We start from the raw sequence: 21780 nt of genomic DNA, 5'->3' as shown, positions 1-21780 counted from the left end.
TCTGTTTGTTTATCTGATTGGCACTGGGAATCGGTTGCTGTGATTCATTGGGGATTGCAGGCATTGAGTGGAAAATGCAAAATAGGTTTTGGTTCTGACTGTGTACAGCACCAGCCACGTTTCAGTGTTTATTAACATTAATTCAAAATCTTTATGCTTTTAAACTATTACCTATTTCATGGATATGTGATGTTGGATAGCTTTCATTCTTTCTATTTTCTGCTTGAAAACTCAAGATCTTCCCCTCCAGCCATGAAATTTTTTTCTTCTAGGTACAATAAATAGGCTTTGTCATACCACTGTAGAAAAAAGTAAAATATTTTATTAATTCCACATAAATATATTTTATTTATATCTTTTTGTTGTTGTTGTTTGTGCCCTGGAACATTTTGAAGTGATTTAAGATAGTTTATCCAAGTAGCAAATACAGAGCTGTTATGGGTGCCTTAGGAAAGGAGAGGATTCAGCTCAGAAACTTGCTTAACATGTTAGATACCCAAATTAAAATATGTTTCTTATTTTTAAAACTGTTGACAGACTCTAATTGTTGTGGTTTATGTTATGAGTAGGTCACTACTCTTATTTATTCCTTCCAAAAATTGAAGGATGAAAAATTAAGGCACAGAAGACAAAAGCTTTATTGTCAGGTTATTTTTCTTTCATATATGGGATATAATTAAATGTGTGCTGTCAAAAAAAGGCCTTTTTAAAGCCTGATACTATTGATTACTATTTGAGACCTGCCAGCAGTATTATTACTTAATGCATAAGAAAATCTAATAAAAAATTATTAAGTTGGTGTTTTAGTTCCTCTAGAGACAACGTTTCAGATATTCATCTCATATCGTTGCACAAATTGCTTGGCTCAAGTAGATACCACAAAATCATGTTTTAATGCTTTTTTTTCCTTTTTCCATCTTTTATTTTTTTTTTCACAGTCACATGACACAATCAGCCACATTTGAAGACCCTCGAATAGAGAGCTGCCAAATAACCCCTCCAACCCCTCGGAAAGTGGAAATGAGGAGGGATCCTGTGCTAGGATTTGGGTTTGTGGCTGGTAGTGAAAAGCCAGTTGTTGTACGCTCAGTAACACCAGGTATGTCTTCCCCACCTGACCCCAGAAGAAAACTTCGATTTAGCCTACTAAGATGAAATGCAGTTACAAATTTGAGAATTGTTGAGATATTCAGGCAGGCAAAGTAATCACAAATACTAGATATGATTTTAAGCCTAGTCTTACCCAGTGGTTTCCTTCCTCACATTCATTTTTGAACATTACATAACTGTGTTGGCAAAAAGTCAGTTTGGAGTTATTGCTCTGAGCCATTACTATGGTTTGCTTGAAGAAAGTTAACCCATTTCATTCAAGAAAAGAAGGTCTTCTCCTTGGTATCTTTATATTGGTTTGCTGTCACCTTCATTACCATTGAATCAGCATTTTCAAGAGGTATGTTGAGTTCTGAGATTAAAGCTTGCATATTTATCATTCTTACCATCACCTTCCTAAGGAAAGAGAGGTTTCTAAAACCAATATTTCTTTCTGCAAAAGAGGATGCTATTGCTGGCTTTTTCTTATCTTTAATGAATGCATCAGTATAACTATATGGTTAAAAGCCAGGTCAAAAGATATCCCTAAACATCTTACCTGCAGTGCAAATTAGTGAGGTTTGTGATATTTTTGAAGTTATGAGAGACCAGACCTGGGGTAATCTGTCTCCCAAATAGGAGTCTCCTCCTCTCTATGCTTAAAAGTTCAGTTGTTATATAAAATTGCAGCCAAGGGCAGGGATTTGACTTTGCTATTGTTCAATATGTTCTCCAGAACCCCCACAGAGAGCAGAGGAGAGGCAAAATCGACTTTTTGAAGTTCTGATGTCATTTACCCACATGTGTGCATTGATTACATTTGTATTGCTTTCACATGAAGTGAGCAATGTAACTAATATTTGAACCAGATCCAGACAGCTCATTTCTCTCAACTTGGCATTATTAATGTAGCTGTATGTTAAAATTTGGAAAATGTGTTTAATATATTGTGTTTCAAGTGAATAGGAGGAAATATGAGCTCAGGACAACATTCTCCTGCATGGATTTGTATCCATTTATGTGGCATATGGAAATGGAGTAAAGTTTTCAAAGCAAACAGAGGAAAAGATAAACATTAGCACAGTCATTGAATGAATTGGTTTTGATGCTGAAACATTTTCTTTTAAGACTTATCTTCATAGTGGTAATATTATTCAGGTTTTTATGGATCATCACTGCAGAGTGTAAAGGCAAAGACTAGAGAGAATAGATCTTTACACTAGGAAATGTGATGTCACATCATATGGGCATGTAATTGTGCTGAGAAAAAAAGTAATACATGCATTTTATAAAGTACAGTGTACTCAAAGTGCATTTCAGCAGTGCAGAATCCAAACCACATGGACATATACATGACTGATTGTCTATTCTGACTAATGCTAAATATTCATGTCTAACTGAAAGTGGCAATGCTTTTGGATGTACTCATGTTCATCAAGTGGTAGGAACACAGCAGAAAAGAGATTCAAGAAGCTGGAGGTATAAAACTTATGGTCTCCAATTGAAGAAAGCAGATTTGTTTTGCCTAGAACAGAAAAGTCATAGCAGAGACCTGTGAATGACATTCAAATATGTAAGTGACGTTTCATAGGAAAGAGGAGTAAGATGTTCTCTGGTGTTACTTTGCCTGGGACAGGAGACAATGTGTTGCAACCAGGAAGATCTGGTATATTTACCATGGGAAAAGACTTCCTGATCTTAACAGTAGATAAACAGGATGATTTGTTCTCAGGAAAAAAAATCCTTCTCAGGGTGGTCTTACAAAATACCAGACGAACATTGATCAAGGATGAGTAAAATATAGTTGATCACACCTTAAAGGGTGCATTAGTCCAGAGCTTATGCGTCCTTTTGACCCTTCAGAAAACGGAGCCCTTAGTTTAGGTGGTTAGATACAGGTTCAGAACTTGAGGAACTTCTGTAGAAGGTGCTAAACCACTAGCTTGGAAGATTTTCCTGGTGAGGAGGTACTGGTAATGTCAGAAATATTGTTAGTGTAAAAATGTCATTAGCTGAAAAACCCACACTTTTAGTATGTGAACAACAGTGTGTCTGTGCTTTTACAATGGTCTACTAATCTGTGCGCTTTTTTTGCTTGTTTTTTTTTCTTTATTTGTCTGCAGGCGGCCCCTCTGAAGGAAAGCTTATACCAGGGGATCAGATCATAATGATTAATGATGAGCCAGTCAGCACTGCTCCAAGGGAGAGAGTCATCGACCTTGTCAGGTAGTTGATGTCCTGTCACTTAAACTACGATCCCAGTGAATTATTGCCTTGTGCAGTCATTCAGTAGTACAGCAAGTCTTTCCTTCCCATGGCTGAGAGAAGAGAAAATAATGTTGCTTTAATTGTAATGAATAATGATGAATTATTTTAGTATTGAAATGAAGTGTCCTCTTAAAATGTCGTCTGGGTAGCTGGAAAAGTATAAAAACATCCAGGAGTAGCTCCAAAGTACTTGGGTATCAAAAGAGGAATAGTATTCTCCTGGTATTTATTTTTGGTATGGATTGTTGAAAAGATGATTCCTGGAGCATGGAAGCTCCACTCACTGTTTCATTACTGTTCGTTTTTCACATTAAGAAAGTTAAGTCAGGTTTGTTTATGTGAAGAATAAAGAAAAATTGGTAGGATGGTTTTTGAGAGTGAATAATTGCATGCAGATATGCTGATAAGCTCAAAAAGTTTTCAGGTGGAATGCAGAGGTGAGTTTGTGTGAAAGAAGCAGACAGGAAAAAGAGAAAAAGGCAGAAAACTAGACAAAAAAGTGGCTGGGGATAGTACAGGAAAGGAGAAATATCAGTATTTGTAACGAGATGTAGAAGGAAAGGAAGAACAGCGACTGACAAATGCTAAGGATGTAGAAAAATATTTATTGTGATTCATATAATAAACTTTGCTTTTGGAGTAACAAGAAATGTTGGTGCATTGCACAGAAAAATGGCAAGTAACTTAAAAATAAAATTAATAATTTAAATTCCTGTAGCCTGGTTGCTGTACACCAGTTTTGTTTCTGTATTCTCCTTCCTATTAGTGTAAACTCTGAATTGGTGAGTCTTGTTGATTCCTGAGAGATGCTCAGGTTTTAATGGTACAGGTACCTTTCCTCAAAACTTATAGCTAGCAGTGTTTTCAGTGTTACCTGTGTAATTTTGAAAGGTCACATTTGTTTACAGAAATTTGGGCAGGAAGTTCCACAGCACTTGTATTCCTCCTGCAAACAGGTGCTCATTTGCTGTGGATTTAGCTGGAAGAAAACTTTCAAAGATGATGCAGAAATGGTATAAAACTGCCAGCAATGCTGACAGCCTTCATTTGTGTTAGGTGGGATTAAACAAAACATATTTTCAGATTTTTTTCAAAAAAGTGCTAACCTGCAAGTCAACTAATAAAATTTGCTAAGAGCTTCTTGTGATGAGTAGACTCCATAAACTGATAGAACTGTCTTGCTCCTAATGAAGTTCTGTCATGTGCTCTGTGTTGATCATTGGTGTAAGCCTCAAAAATGGGTCTTATGCTCCTTTTTGATGTCTTTGTTCCTCAATAAAGCAATAATATTCTCTTTTTCATTCTTTCCCTGGTTCTTTGATATTAAGCAAAGTTAGGTTCTCTCTCGTTTTCTGCTTCTAGCAATATGTAGTAATAACATCAAGGATAATAGACTGATTAGACCTGAGACAAACTGGATTTATTGTATAGTTGATTCTCTGTCTGTCTTCAAATGAGAAACTCAATCAGAATGTCACTGTTCTCATTTACATTGACTACATAGGTAGTGTCAAATTAAGTGTTGTTTCATTCCAGGGAAAGCTTTAGGCTTTTCTTACACTGTAATTCTACCTCTGCTCTCAAAATCAATCTGCTGTTGGGATTTTGACAGAGACTCGTTCTTTGATGAAATTTGGAGTGAAATATATTGCGGTTGTATGTTACAGCATTTGAAAATAAGAGCTTTCTTTTCATGCCAGTGGGGATGCCTGGAATGATTAGACATTGCCAATGTGCAGTCCTGACACCACAGCAGAAGCAATTCTTTACACCAATGAAATAGTGAATCTCTTCTGTATAATTGAAGGTTTTCATATGGGTTAGATACATCTGCAACTTTTCAGTGTATCTGCATTTTTCAATGTGCCTGAGAGAAGTCTTGAAATCTTATTTTTCTGCAGGTAGCAGTATCTCAGTGGTCAGCAGTGAGGGTGTTTTAAATGCGTAGGTTATGCAGGGGACAGAATCAAAAAATTATAGGAGAACCTAGAGGAGACTTCTGGAGGTCATCAAGTCTTTCATATCTCTAAATATAGTGATTTCTCGACCACACTGGGAAAGTGTTTCAGTTCTTAATTAGTGGCCTTTCAAAAGACGTGAGCCAACTTCTTTATCAGCCTTAGATGCATCCCATCTAGGTCCATGGACATGTGAGTGTCACTCTTACCTAAGCAATTCCTAATTCAGCCTTTTTCTGCTTCTGTTCCATAAATTCTGTCACTGAGCTCATGGACCAGGGTGGCAGGCCTTGCCACTAAAGACCAAAGCCACAAAGCGTTGAGCATCTGAGCTTGTTCAGTATCCTTCATCAGGTTACCCCCTCCATTTAGCAGTAAGTTTGTATTTCCCTTGGCTTTCATTGCTAATGTAGTTGCAAAGACCCTTCTTATTCTTCATCCATCCTGAATAAGTTTCAGTGCCAACTGAGCTTTTCAAACCCCATCCCTGCCTGGTCAGGTACAGCTTCTCTGTTTCTCCTGGGTAACCTGTCTCAATTTCCATCTCTGATCTCTTTCCATTTTGCTCTTGTTCGGGCTTTCCCTGTGGAGCCACACTGGTGTCCTGCTTTGTCTCTCTGCATCCCTGCAGGTTGGAATAGCCTGCAAGGTTTGTCTTCCTTGCAGGTCGGAATAGCCTATTCTGGCACTTGGAGGAGGCTCTCTGTGAAGATCACCCAGCTCTGCTGGGCTCTGGCCTTTCAGAGCTGCATCCCAAAAGACCCTGCTTGCCAGTGCCCTGAACAAGCTGCAGTCTGATTTTAGACTGGACTCCTCTTCCTCTTTTTCTTCAGGATCTTAAACTGTACTATCTTGTGGTCACTGCAGCACATTAATGAGAAACTGATATTCCAACACTATTTTTTTCTGTGATTATATATTTCTTTCAGATTAGGTATAACAAGGTATATTTTATGTTGATTCAGAAGCTATTTTTATGCAGCTTTCCCTCAAAGCTTTTTGTAAAGACAACAAACAATTTGTCATTATAATTGCAGAGAATGTGTAAAAAATTGATCTACTTTCAAAATACTTATAGAAGGATCATAGCATGTTAAATAGAAGAAAACCAAATTGCATAAGAAAAGAAAAAGGCAGACTTCACAACCAGGTTAGCATCAAACTTCACCGGGATTAGAAAAGCCCAAAACTTTCAAGCAAATTTTACATAAATGTAAATTTAAGTCAATCTTGAATTTTTAATTAAATACAATATTTAATTTTTTTCCAAGAAAACATTGCCAGAACATTAACTTACGAAGAGTTATGAGCTTGAAGGAAAAGGAAATGAAAAAGGCAATTTCTGTTTTTTAAAAAAAAATTCAAAACACCCAAAAAAAGTATAAGTGAAAAATATTAAATCTTTTTTTGTTGTTGTTAGGAAAAAGCATATCCCTAACCAATAAATTAGCTTTATTCCTGAATTTCCCACAAGATAAATCAGAGTAATTTCTTTTTCCTAACTGTTAATCCTACAGTATTAGAAATAGGCTGGTCTTTCAAGAAAGTCCCTTTTGTATAATGGTTTTACAACAGGAAAATGCAAGAAGTTAAATGCAATGCATTGTACAGAAATTTTGCAATTGTTTTTTTATTGCATTGTAATATTTTAATTATGTGTGGGCTTTTAAAGCATTCATTACTGAAAATAATCTTCCTTAACTAGAAAACTGTTATACCCACTTCAGCTGACTCCAGGGGCTACTGGTGAGCAGGAACCTGGTGAGAGATTTTGGGTTGTTTTTTAAGAATTGAGGGACACTCTTGTATCCTAGGAAGCCTCAGGTCTGGGGATTATCAGGGCTATTCATTATAAATATCCCCTGTAGGTCATTCTGATTCATTGAGGTCTTTTGGATCTGCTTTACTGGCATCACATAATTAGTGTTCAAGTCGTCATTGAAAGCCAGGGTTGCAGAAACATGAATCCAGTGTGGTTTGCAGACAAAATCCATTTGGCCTCATTATTTCTGGGTGCTGTTCAATGGCTTTTGCACCATATTATGTTCTCCTGAGCTATTTCTAGCACAAACTCAGAAGTCATGTTTATGGTTTCCCTTACAGAGAGGTCAGTTTTATAAATTGTGGTCCAGACGAATTCCATTCAAGGCAGACAGTGACAGAACTTCAAAAAAGAGGAATAAACAAGATCACTTTCCTAAATGTAAGCTTCAAATGAAAGCAAGTAGCAAGCAAACAGAATACAAAGGATGTATTTGAAGTGCAGCAAGTTCAAAACTTATCAGGAGCTATTTATATTGGTTTTATTTTGCTGCTGGTACAGATTCTGTGAGTTAAAGCTTTTCATACATACTTAACAGTAACTACTTTGAGATAACATTAAAGTCATGGCATAATGGAGCAATTTTTTCCTCATATGAAGGTGAGCAACAATGCAACACTGACATGTTATAAGGTATATTAATGTACAGTATCAATTAATTGATGGCTCAGAGGTGCATGTATCTCATTATCATTGCTTAATGTTACATTTTTATCTTTTTAAGAACCAGCTTAACCAACTCTTTTTTTTTTGAAACAAAGAAAAACATCTAACAAATAATTTGCCTTATTAGCTGAATTCCTATAACATGAATGACTTGTTTATCTTAGATTGCACCAAGTAGGCATTAATCTACAAGGATCCCAGCTGATGTAAACTGCCTTTTTATCGAGCAAGGTATTTTAGTAAAATTTTAAGTGACACACAAGCGTACTGCTTACTCCATAAACCAAACAGTGAATACAGCATAGTAGTGGTACTTTGTTCACACTAAAATTAAAATAGTTATCCAGGCAGCCATCCAGGAGAAACTGGCATCTGAAGAGGGTGATCCATCTGAGATACTTGTTTTAGAAAAGCTACCCTGTTGCAGAAAGCTTTATTATACATTGACTAAAGAAGAGGATCAGAAAAGTATTTTAGAGTAGAAATGTGACTTCTGGGTTGCTAAATTAGGCTAGATTAGTCCATTCCTTGAAACTGTAACATCAGTAAAACAGTATTTGATATCCTGTGAAATTCCACTAGAAGACTTAAATTGCAAAGTGAGATATGAAAAAGATGAAATTCATTAAAGGCTTGCATTTCTTGTTGGCTCTATTTTCCATTTAAGAGAAACGACTCAAAAATCTCTCTGAAATAACTCTTTTTTTGGCAAGTTAATGTCACAGCAGGTTTTCATCAAGAGGATCTAGAGAATTCTTAACATTTTTTAGTGGGATTTATGGTTTAATTGTGTATTGCCATAAGACTGGAAAGAAGGAACCTTCCAGGATTTAAGGCTGCATGTTGCATTTTAAGTGCTAACATGAATTTAATCAATGCTGACCCTCCTCACCAACATTGTGACATGGATGAGAATTCCGTCACTCGCATTTGATTCTGTGTATGTCAGGGAACCATTTTTCCTACTCTGTATCCTCAGAGCTAAATGCAAGTGTAAAAGGGAGCTCAACGACTGTGCCTATCATCATCATCTCACAGCAGCTGAAAATGCCACTTTTCAAATGCTTCTGGATTTAGTTTAGACAGTTTCTTATACTGGATGAAGTAATTTTGGTGGACTTACTATTAAAGATATTCTTTCTTCATCAACATCATAGAGGAAAAAATCAAGCATATTAAACTATTATCTATGATACTGCTTAGCAACCATGAACCTTGAAAACTGCTTTTTCTGAAAAAAACAGTCATGCAGACATTTTAATTTGAAGGTACTCCTTTATACTCCCAGTTCAGTATATAAATCCAGAGGCTGTACCCACTTTGTGTCAGGCCCTGATTGATGATTTGCTAGTGTTTTAAATTTTAAACACATAATGATGAACAAAGGGACAAAATGTTGGACCAAGTGATCTGTAAGGGCTTTACAAGTGCCATCAATGGAGATAAGCTTTCTGCCAGGGCATTTAATTAGCTGATCAGCTAGCCCATGCAGGGAGCTCAGAGTCAGGATATTAGAAGTCAGTTCCTCTCTGTCTTGAGGGGTGTTGTTAGATATGTATCTTCTACCTTTTGAGGTGTTTCTGCAACGTAATATAGAGATAACTGGATCATGCTTCAAATTAGCTCTGAATCTGTGAGAGCACACATTTACTATTATCTCATTTATCTTCTTTTCTTGGCTGTTGTGGTGCTTCTTGTTCTTGAACTAATATATTGAAGACTAATTCAGGTTTCTCCAGATTTTAATTACTAATCTGCAATAACATTTCAGAAATGCCTGTCCACCTTTTCAAAGGCTTGTAAGAGCTGAAAGGTGCATAGAGGTATTACTTGTTATTGTTAGAATCAATACCAACTATGGACATTGTTCTCTTTTAAATCCATCTTATCTCTGAAAGCATGCAGTGTCATACCCTTGCTTATTCTTAGCAGGAAGTTGACTGACATGGTTTAGAAAGGTTTGGCTTTGATAGTTCAGATGTTCTGAATGTTGAGATCCTAATTTGTTGTGTAACTTAATTTTCTTTTCATGTTAAACATGTTGAATGGCCCCCAGAGTTGGCAACTGTAGGCCCTTTTTTGAAATTTCAAGGCTTGATGTGTCATCTGTTTGAAACGTTGTGTCATCATCTCACTCTGTTCTCTAGAAAAAGGAGTCAGCCATGATGAATTTCAGGTCAGCTGTGCCTTAACAAGTTGCTTTATGGAATGCAAGGGTATGAATGGAGATGTGGAACAGCTGTGCCCAAACACAAGTAACTGTACTGATTGGTTCTTCAGATGTGAACTAGCAAATGTTGCTCTCATTAGCTTGTTCTGACAAGCTTATTGCTTCTCATCCAACTAAACAAAAGTGTTGGCTTGTCCAAATGGAAGATTTGCTCTAAAGCCAGATGCTCTGATGTGAAAGTTTCAGAGTAATTGTTTCCATGTAAAGCCATTCAAATGAACATCCAGCTTTGAGTTTATTACTAATTAAAGCTTCCATGTGATGAATTACCTTTATATTGCATGCTCTGCAATAGATGTTTATCATTCTTTGTGCTGTTTATGTAAGCCCCATGCATCAAAGGATTACATCCGGTTGGCATATGTGGCCAGAGGTACCTAAAAATCTCATGTCCTGTGTTTGGGGTAGGGAGGGTAAGAGAGTAGATGTCAAACTACTGAAATTGCATGGTTTCTCTTTCCCAACTGCATTATTTGTCTCTTTTGGAATGACACTTCCAAATCCTCAAAGACAATGTTGGGCAAGCCAGCCCTTTACATTGTGCTGTTTGTACTTCAGTGTTCTGTGGATGCCTTGAAGACATTACGACAGGACAGCTACACTTACACAGGTGTATTCACTATGAAATTTAATCAGCACAAAGTAGAAGCCAGGGAGAAACACAAGCCAGAGACAGTTTCAGGGGCTGTTTGGGAAACACCAGTCTGTGCAGAACAGTTTCTGGGACTGGAGAAGCAGTATAGGCTGACAGGAGAGAGGATTGTGCCATGCACCTGGGGCTGCCAGCACAGAGTAGCTGTGAAGGAGGAATATGACAGAGATGCCTTCACCACTGCATGCACAGAACTCACAAAATAACTCTGTCCTTCCAGAAGTGTCTGTCTGCCTTCACTGGGAAGTTTACAACTCCTTTATCCTGCCAGTCAATTGCTGACTAATTCAGCACATACACCTCAGCTAATGAAGCTACTGTAAGGGCAAAACATAGCCATTTCTGAGGAGACATGATGATTGTGGGCCTGTGATGCTTTGGGAAGATTTTCACAATGTGGCTTTTCTCAGTGGTGGCATCAGCATTCTCTTTTATCCTGAGCCACATTTCACAGAAATTAAGTGTTTTTTATCTGCTGCCTAAATGCTTCAGAATGACAGAGAACTAGTTCCTTAAAATGCTGAAATGTAGATTTCTCTGCCAATAAAGTGGCTTGTAGTTGCTCTGAATTACACCAAAATGCTTTTGATAGAAAGATGGCAAAGGTGATGTCAAGAGCTGAGAGGCAAACATGATATTTTTATGGTTTTGTAAGTTGACCCTTGGAGACTTCTGTCAGCTACAGCTACCCTGTACGAGGGAAAGGCATTTAAATTGCCTCCTTATAAGGAATGCTGTTTTGAAGGTGGCAGTTTTACATGCACTAGTGTTCATAGGAGGTAAAAAGCAATTTAAACTGTTTAGAGAGGAGGGTGAAAGGACTGTGACCAATTTGCAATGTCTTGTATATTTCCGTTAATTTGAAGTATCTTTAGTTTTCAGGGGTTTTTTTCCCTGTCAAAGTGGAAGCAGCACTCCCTGGGATGGGAAGGACGTAAAGAGAGTGACTAAATGAGTAAAACCCTACTCAGAGAAAAATGTCATGGAGAGGTCTTGGTACTCCATGGTCCACTGCTATAACAGTGTAATTTTAATGAAATGTGTAGTGGGAAGCTGACTCAGGTGTCTCTGAAGATGACAAGATCTTTCTCTAGCTCTGTGGCATGCTGATACTGTCTTTCTGATTCTCAGAGTTAGTTTTTACTTTCACAATTCTATTTACTTTCCAGATGACATTTAGTCTATCAAGTAAAATAAAATGAAGAATGAATGGTGTCTCTTGAAGCTGTGTGTGTCCACAAGGTGACTGTCCTTCAGAATATTAGGGTCCACTTTCAGGTGGCTGCCTCTACATTTCAATTTCATATTCCTGCTCTCATGGCAAGGTTGCCTTTCAATCAGCCAAAAACATATAAAGGATGTCGGTGCTTGAAACCTGTAACCTGTAGTTTATCTAAGGAGTTGGAAAAGCACACAAAATAGTAGAAATGAGAAAGTACCTATGTGAATACTTAATAGTTAAACTAGATTGGAAGGAGCAAAGAGACAAAAACAGGCTTGATGTTGTGGCAGGGGAGGTTGAGATTCAATAAAAGAATAAAGTTCTTCACCCAAAAAACGGCTGGGAGCTGGAACAGGCTCCACAGGGAAGTGGCCACAGCACTGACCCTGACAGAGTTCAATAAGTGTTTGGAGAACACTTTCAGGCATGTGGTATGACTCTAGGGGTGGTCCTGTGCAGGGCCAGGAGTTGGACTTCAGTGGTCCTTGTGGACCTTCCAACTCAGGCAGTTCCGTATTTTTATGATTCTCTGAATCCTAGTCTGATGAAACTATCTGCAACTTCTTTTTGATCGAGAGATGTTTAGATTTACTTGTTTTGTAAAATAATTGGATATGGCTATCAGTGGAAATTACTTGAATTGATTTTTTTTTCTGAGTTTTTTTTTTTTTTTGTATTTGCAAGGCCTAATTTTTGGGGTTTTTTGAAGCGTTTTAAAAAATCTGTTTAAAAGGTTTAAGACTGTCACTAGCAAGTCCTCTTTCCTATTTCCCCCCAATAAGAATAACTTTGTGATTCACAGTCTCTTTTAGCAGTTGATAGATTAATGTTGTTGGATTAGAAATGTTGTGGGGACTTGTGTTGGTTGATGGACTAGAAAAGTTTGAACACAGAATTAGATAATATTTTTAATTTAGCAGTAGTGTTACCAAAAGGGACTCCCAAAATTACCAAGAGATTGAATATCTACTTCTAACTCTACCTGATATACCCAATCAGAAGGTTAGTTAAAAGGGGAAGAGAATAGTTTTACATATTCTGACTCATTAGTCCCCAGTGTGAGATTCTTCAGTTAAATATTACCACTGATTGGGATGACTCTGGGTCACAGTGGAACGTCAAAGGAGAAAACCAGTTTCTCATTAATCCTAGACAAAAACTAGTAGAAACTAGTAGAAAATAAAAATAGCTAAAAATAAGTTAGTTTTAAAAACACTGAGTGCTTCAAAAGGCAGCTTAATGTGATAGATTTCTCTGGGATTTATTAGTCAGCTTTTCTTTGATTTCTGATGTGGCAATTGATCATCTGTAATTTGTTTCAGGCAACATGTGGAAAGTAGTGTAAGAGAGGTATTTTAGCTACTGCTTTAGCTTTTTAAGGCTCTTTTTCCCATAGACATATTTTCTGTTTGACTTTTCACTTGACTTTTAAAAACCAAGCCTTCACAAATCTCCTGAAAGCAGCAACAGGAAGAGGGGAAAGACAAATGGTGTATTTCAAAGCGGGTGACTTCCAAATGATGTTGGTCTTAGTCTTGCTTTCGCTTTGTTTGAGAAACAACAAAGCTGGTTCTGAGAAACCAAGACGTTAAAATCTCAAACTAGATCCTGCAAATACTGAAGGAGAAACTGCACAGATAAAACCAGATTGCCATCAGCCTACGTTTCCCCAAAGGCATATTTCTTACATATTATGTGCTGAAATGTTAATTGTTCTTTTAGCTCCTATTCCTCCTCACAGTGACTAAAGCTTCATATATTTTACTTACTGCAAAAGAGAAAATCCCTGCAGTCCACTGTCTATATTGTTAAATAAAGTAATTCAGTTTGATTGGAGGTTTAGTTAAAACCACATTTGTTCAGCTCATGAATCAAACAAGACTCCAGGAGAGGCAAAGGTCTTGTTATCTTGTATCATGGAACTTACCCATTTTATGATCACTTCAGGTTTTAAGCAGGTCTGCACTGTGTGAAAAAGGCAGTTCTTTTATAGAAGAAATTGGTTGTTACAGCAGTTTAAAATCCTTTAGGTCATCTATATTGCATAAAAACCATAGGAATCATGAGGTTTAGTCATTACACTGAAATCTTCCTTCCATACTTCATCTTTTCTGCTCTATACCATTTTCTATGTGTCATTACAGTGTGCCAGAGACTTAAAAGGAAAATATCATCTGCCTGAGTTTATCAAGAAGAATAGCAAAAGCTCTCCATATTGGAAGACAGCAAAAAAATTAAAACAATTAATTGAGTTTGCAGTCCAATTTCTTATTAATTTTTTATCTTGTGTTATTCTCCTTACTGCTCAATTTTACATGGAAATTATACTTTTGTGACCAAAAATACCCTCTTGTTCACTATTTCATCTGAAATACTATTTGTGTTCAAAGTCTTTAATTAAATATTAGGACAACTGCATTAGTAAAGATACTGCTTCCTTTGCCTCTTAAAAAGCATTGATACTATTTCTTAGTGTTCTACACCAATTACAGTCATGTTGCAGTGTCCAGAAGATGCCTTGAGTTCATTAATAATTCATTCAAACTGCCATGGGTTTAAGGAAGGAACTGTACCACATATTGACATATGAGAGAGAAAGAAAACTCAGCACACAGTTTTGCAACCATGTTTTTTTGGAGAAAGAGAAAATTGTATAATTTATGCTCCCAGGTATATAGACTGAGGATACAGTTTGCTAATGCAAGTCTTAGGGCTGTTTATTGGACAAATAACGTGCCATAAGCATGCAGTATATATTCTACATTTGTATGTAGGCATTTGCACGTTTGTATGTATGTGTAGAGAGAGAGAAATATGATTCATAAAGCTCTATTATAATGGATTTGGGATTTGTGTGTTACTTAGAAACAAGCTCCTGAGTTTCTGCAGCTCATGTTACCCAAAATCATGTCTTGACATTTTACGTGGTTTGTCATGACCATTTTGCATGGTTTGTATAGCCAACCTGTTATAAGAAGAATTGCTTAGACAGTTTTAAAATATTTTTTCAAACATTTTCTTTATCTCTACCTAAAAGTGATAAATAAAAGGTGCAAATTCTACACGTCATTGTAATTCTCTCCATTAGAAAAAAAAATATTATGTTTAATTTCTGCTTTACAAGAAAAATACCCATTAAAATGAGGAAAGATGTGGACAGAGGGGATTTTTATAACACCTATAATTTTATGAGTATTACTAGTTTTATGAGGTTCATAGGATATACAGGTTACACGTTGGGGCGGGGAGGATGGGGTGGGGGGAGGAGAGAGAAAGACAGAGGTACTGCATGCATTTTGCCAAGGATACACAATACAAGTATCATGTTTTGCTGTCCTAAATGGTACATACATACTTAAGCAATTCATAAAGGGAGCCAGTGCAGGGCATATATTTACTCTCTTTAAAGTAGTCCTAATTAGGACTACTACATTAATGTCCTAAAAATGTCCTAATTTAATCCCTCTGGAGATTGCCTCACCTACAGAAGAGGCTGTTACCATGAGGCTTTTGTAAGTAAGGCAGCAACAGCTGGAACTCCATTTCCTGTGAGATGCTGAGGAGTTCAGGAGGGCAGAACTGGAGGTCATGGCAAAGCTGGTACTTAAGGATGACAAAATAAGCATGTCATAGAGCAGTTTACATTGGAAGAGACCTTAATGATCATCTAGTTCCAACCTCCCTGCAATGGGCAGGGACATCTTCCACCACATCAGGTTGCTTAGAGCCCCTTCCAATCTAAACTTGAACACTGCCAGGGATGGGGCATCCACAGCTTCTCTGGGAAACTTGTTCTTGTGCCTCACCACCCTGACAGTAAAGAATTTCTTCCTTGTATTCTAAACATATCTTGTCTTAGTTTAAAAATTCTTGTTCTATTGCAGCAGACCCAGCTAAAAAGTTGTTCCCCATCTTTATTAGAGGCCTTCTCTAATTTACTGGAAGGTGCTATAAGGTCTTCCCAGTGCCTTCTCTTTTCCAGGTTGAACAATCCCAATTCTCTCATTCTGTCTTCATAGCAGAGATTCTCCAGCACTCTGATCCTTCTTGAGACTCTCTCTGGAGCTGTGTCTTTGCACCTCTAGCTGATGGAACCACTCTCATGTGGCAATCACTGGTGAAATTCCAGAAGTTCAGAAATTTAAGGAAAGGAGCTTTGGAAGTTGTGTGTTGGCATTACAATGTGCTATTTCCCAGCCTAGTGTGTTGCGTATGGCCTTCAGTAATAAAAACTTTGTCTCAGAAGAAGGCTGGCCAAGGTAAAGTGCAGGGTGACTGTGCCTGTTGCTGAGAGCAAGTGGATTGAAGCCGGTGTCGAGATCATTCCTCTCTAGACCCCCTTGGCTCATGTAACAAAGTTCAACCTAGAAGGAAACTACCAGAGATTGTTAAGATGCAGCAGTTCATGCCTCAGCTTGCCATGGCATTAAATAATTCATTGAATCTGACCTTTCAGAGCAGTACATTGTAGCTAATAGAATGAATATAAAATGGATATAAAAAGGATAAGAATATCAAGTGGGAGTAGGGAGGCAATATAAATTTTATATATAATCATGGAAGGTCTGCAGTGCTGTCTATTCCTGAAAATGTGCAGGTAATTGGACATAGTTTGAGAAGAGCAGCAAAAATTAACCACAAGTTTCCCTTTTTATGAGATTCATAAGAAACAGCCTAGTTAGGTTACTGCAGGACAGATCAAGACAGGTTTATCTGAACAAGGACAAACTGGGATAGCAGGTATCTTTTCAGCTTGGTAAAAAAGTCAAGTCTAGTCCTAAGAAACCACAACTAGTAACACTGTGAAAGATAAGAGAAAGAGAGAGTTGTGGTCATCATTCCGCATCATTTTAAGTCTTTAAGTTATAAACTTGTATCTGTTTGGAAATATGTGCTATAGCTCAAGCATAACATAAGACCTGCACAAGATATCTACCAAAATGCTTAGCCAGGAGGTTTGTGCTGGGATGAAATCAGATATAAGTTTTATGTTGGTCTTAGAGCTGTGAGTGCATCAGAGTAGTAAGACTGCTCTATCTCATACCTGAATCTGGACTTTGAGGAGCTGAATAAGCTGTACTTACTCCTTTGGGACTATCAGCTCTTTCTGGGAAGATGCGAATTTTCCAGGAAAGAGGAAAAATGAGTAGCTCTCTCTTATAGCAGTAAATTTCTGCCCTTGGGCTCTTGTTCACTGTCACCCATGCCTGTGTTCTGTCCCCCTGCACTTAGTGCTGCACAGAGCCTTTCAAAGGCTTGCCCACAGCTGGATGTCTTCTGATTTGCAGCCTCGCCAGATACTGATGCTACACAGGACTTTTTAATTTATTTTTTTCTTTTATTTGATTGGTATTCTGTTTGGGTTTTGGTTTTTGAGGTGTATGTTATTTCACTGGGGCTCATGACCTGGTTTTTCAGTGGAAGTCAAATACAGGATAATACAGAATTACTTTTCTGGTACACAGTGCTGAACATACACAGTTTACAGTGTATTTCAGTACTATTTCTTTTTTTCTGCATTGAAATTCTGTTTTGGTAATTATAGCTCTGAATGTCAGAAACAGCAGGAAGAAGTAATAATTTGGTTTGGTTGTACTGTGGTCAAGATTATGGCATGACTGACTTAATCTGATAGGATTTACTGATCTAAAACTTCTTTTTTATTTAAGCAGCAGTTTATTTACAGTGGGATTTCTTACTCCTAATCCCTTGATTAGAAAGATGATGTTTTATCAAAGGGCATTGTGCAGTAGCTTCTTTGATAAGCTACTGTACTGTACATTTTTAAAATATTTTCATATCCTACTCTTCAATATATTCCACAAAAATTATAATCTATTGACTAAATACTAAAGATTAGGAAAATATTCTAATATGTGCTTGGATAAGTATTTGATAGATGCTTTTCAATAGTTAAATTGCTTCAAGAAAAGAACATTTGGATTTTTAATTGTCTGCTGTCTTCACAGTACTCTCCTCTTGACAGATTACCAGTATCTCCATGAGAATTTTTCTTTCAGCTGCTGCTTTAGAATAATTATAGTACTTTTGTATGTATGTCATGAACAATGAGGAGAAAAAAATGCTCTTATCAAGGCTGTTAATTTAGATATCTAATACATGAGGCAGGATACCATGAATTTCCCAGTAGGTGTTAATGTTGCACCACCAATGGACTATTTTGTTATTTCAAAGAAGATAATTCCATTATAAACATGGACTTTTATGACTAGCTTAATTTATAAAGACAAACATCAGTGGCTCTTCCATTAAAAATACATTCGTTAAGATAATTGTTTAGCAATACTCTTATTATTGTAAATAGACAAACAAAGCACTGCATTTTACCTCTGCATTAAGCCTAATACAGAGATAGTGATAGTGTTGTTTCATCCTATCCTGCCAGTGCCAGATCTGTTAAAACTCCTAGGTGTTAAACAGTCCAGTGCAAATAAAGCAGCTTTGTAAATTAACTATTTTTTGTTTACCAAAGATACATGGTGGACTTGTTTTTGCAGGCACAGAGAATAATGCTTGGGCTTTTTGTTTAGGGACTGCTCTAAATATGATGAATATTTTGTATGTTGAACTTATAAATGAAGAATCCATAAATATACATGCTAAAATGCATACTGCCTGCTTCTAGAAATACTTATATTTTGCTTTCTGGTAAGAAGTCCCTCCTTCCTTAAGGCTTTGTTAAGGGAAAATTTGACAAAGATATTTTAAAAGCGGCAGGAAAGGTGTTGCTGTGCTGCCTGTTGTGCTTTTGTGGGTAATTTTCCTGGGATGGAACTGTGAAGCAATGTTCATCCTCCAGCAACATGACTCTGATCCAAAGCCTGCTGAAGATGATGGTAGTCTTTTGGTGGATTTCAGTGGGGTTTGAATCAAACTGTTTAATGATTACCCCATGGATTGCTTGTAGTGCTTCTACTTGTAGCCTTCTAATTTTAACATATAGCTGACAAATGGTGGAATAACATACTTTAATAAAATATTTCCCTGTCTGATCTAGGGTAGTTCAAGGGGTGGCTTTGTGACATGCCATTCCCAGTGATAACCCATGACAGCCTCTGCAGGTCCCTTTCCCATCATTCCCTCCTAATTCTCTCCTTTCACTTTCCTATCACCCTCCCTACTCAACCTCTGTGCCTAGTAAGGCACTGTTTCTCTTTTTCAGAAAACACAACTTGAAAATTAGATGTTTCAAGTAGACTAGACCCATTCTTAAGATAATGCTATATGTTGCAGAACAAAACCATAGGGGAGAGAGATACTGGAAGAGTTTTTAGAGCATGAGATTTTATGACAGTAGAAATTACAACCAACGACAGTTGTAAATAAATCGTAGAATCATAGAATGGCCTGAGTTAGAAGGGATCTCAAAGATGATCCAGTTCCAATCCCCCTGCCATGGACAGGCACATCTTTCCACTAGATAAGATTGCTCAGAGCTCCATCCAACCTGGCCTTGAACACTTCCAGTGATGGGGCATCTACAGGTTTCCTGCACAATGAGGTCCAGTGCCTCACCACCCTCAGAGTAAAAAATTTCTTCCTAATATCTAGTCTAAACCTACTCTCTTTCAGTTTGAAGCCACTGCCCCTTGTCCTGTCACTTCATGCCTCTCTCCATTTTTCTTCTAAGCTCTGTTCAGGTCCTCAAAGGTCACAATTAGGTCATCCCAAAGCCTTCTTCAGGCTGAACAATGACAATTCCCTCAGCCTTTCCCCACAGGAGAGTTCCATCCCTCTGATCATCTTGGTGACCTCCTCTGAACTTGCTCTAACAGGTTGATGTCCTTTCTGTGTTTGGGATCTCAGAGCTGGAAGCAGCTGCCCATGAGAAGAGGTGGGCAGAATCCCCTTCCTCACCCTGCTGCCTGCGCTGCTTTTGATGCTGGCCAGGACACATTTTGCTTTCTGGGCTGCAAGTCCACATTGCCACGTCATGTCCAGCCTCTCATCCACAGTCCCCCAAGTCCTTCTCAACAGGGCTGCCCTTGATCTGTTCATTCCCCAGCCTGTAAATGAAAACATAGTGAGGTTTAAAATGTTTGCATTTGCTCTGTGCCTCAGTATCATGGACTGTGTACTGACTTTCCTACTATTTTGTCACTGCATCACTTTGTTTGAAGCGATTTCACATCAGCATCTCAGGGGCAGGGTGCAGAGGCTCATGGGCTGCAACAGAGAGCTATCATAGTTTGCAGTAACACCCTTCAACATCACTTGCTAGCTACAACAGGAAAAAAAAAAAAAAAAAAAAGAGTGGATTTTTAAATGTAGGAGCTGAAAAAAAGCAAGCATTTTGAAGTCCTTTATCTGTTTCTTTCATGAGTACAAATTAAACTGTTAGGTACTTTGTTATGAGTTATGGTATTCAGGTGAATGGACAAAAGTCCCAGTGTTGTTTCAGTGGAAGAGCACAGTTTTCTTGACTACAGAAAGTATAAAATCATGAGCTCAGAAAGACAGGAATGCAAGAACAGAAGATTGAAGTTTATCATAGCTGGTGTCATGGCTTTGAAGTTATGGTAGGCTTTGATACACCATTATTTAATGCATGAGTTTGACAGCACTGAGATAAAGTTTCTGATATAATTCAGTGCATCTTCTTTTCCCTGAGGCTGTTTTACAATGAAAAGAGTTTAGAGGGGGAGAAAAGGGTGATTGTGCCTTTGCCACATCCCTCCTACTTTTGTCGTCATCCTCTTCCTCACAAGTGTTATGTGCTGTTTGACCATTTATCTCATGGAATGTAGTAACTACCTTTGTCTGCATTATCACTACCATCCTCTCTGTAATAATGGGAAAGGTTTTGAAATCAAATTTTATTGCTTTTCACATTTCTGCTTTTACTTTCCCTGAATTAGTTGGTTTAGTTTTCCGAATGTCAGTACAGTGTTAAATACAAAGCAGGCTGAATCAGAAATGTCTCCCTGCTTCAAATTCTGACCTATTAAATTAAAACTTCAATGATTAAAGCAAAATATTTAATTAATTGACTAACCATTAATTAATTAATTAATTGATAACACTCTTCTTTACAGCAAATATTGTAATGTGGTTTACAGTGAACTCATTTCCTTTCCTGAACTAAGCATTTTGTGCAGAGAAAGTTCATTTATTCAGAACTTACAGCTGTGTTCCATATAACGAATACATTGGTGGTGATTGCTGAAGATGAGGAGAACTTTGATGAGTAGCAAATGTCAAAAAAAAAAGTCAGTACTGTCTGTACTGGGTAGCCTCTGAATGCGAGCATTATCACAAGCTGTTATGAAAAAGTTAATAACTTGAAAGGGGAAAACAACCATTTAGAAACCACCAAGCCAAAGCAGATCCAAAGTCCTTTATTGCTACATGTTGTATTTGATAGACCTGGCTCCAGTTGTTTCAGAGAAAGGTCAGAGAGACCATTCAATTACTTGTGTATTGAATATTCTTTCTTGAGGAAGATCTGTTTCTACAACCCTTTTAATTAGAAAAAGCATAAGCACTTTTTTTCCTCCCTTCATTTTTATTGCACTTTTTGTGACAGTCCTGAGTTTTCCTTAAAAAGCAGAACAATAAGAACCTAGAGGTTTTAAAGGTTCTTCCCTTCAATCATCATTGGCTGCACACATAATCAAAGACCTCCTTAATGAATGTATATAATATGGACTTTTCAAGTGGAAATTACAGAGTGATTGTTGTCCTTCCATTTCCCATGGAACGGGATTGACTGTGTGTAGATCTTACCGTTATTCTGCAAAGGGAAAGGAGAGTTTCCACAGTAGTACAGTTTTCCAAATTACTTCTTAATAATGGGTAGGTGGACAGGCAGCAAATAGCATCTGAAGCAGCTGGAGGATTTTGCAGCCTAGG

General features: G+C 37.5%; 1 protein-coding gene across 4 annotated transcripts in view; it reads left to right on the top strand.

The window, feature by feature from the left end:
* The window catches only part of FRMPD4 (FERM and PDZ domain containing 4), a 345066-nt gene that overhangs the window by 278036 nt on the left and 45250 nt on the right, over positions 1-21780 (top strand). For all 4 annotated transcript variants that reach the window (XM_083854925.1, XM_083854924.1, XM_083854923.1 and 1 more), the window contains exons 3-4: positions 939-1099; positions 3213-3315. In XM_083854925.1, the coding sequence (XP_083711051.1) occupies positions 939-1099; positions 3213-3315 (264 nt within the window). The remainder of the gene's footprint in view (positions 1-938; positions 1100-3212; positions 3316-21780) is intronic.

Source organism: Zosterops lateralis (assembly GCF_965231275.1).
Source record: "Zosterops lateralis genome assembly, chromosome: 2".
Taxonomy (NCBI): Eukaryota; Metazoa; Chordata; class Aves; order Passeriformes; family Zosteropidae; genus Zosterops; species Zosterops lateralis.
Note: the sequence above shows the minus strand (reverse complement) of the source record. Positions and strands in the feature narration are given on the sequence as shown.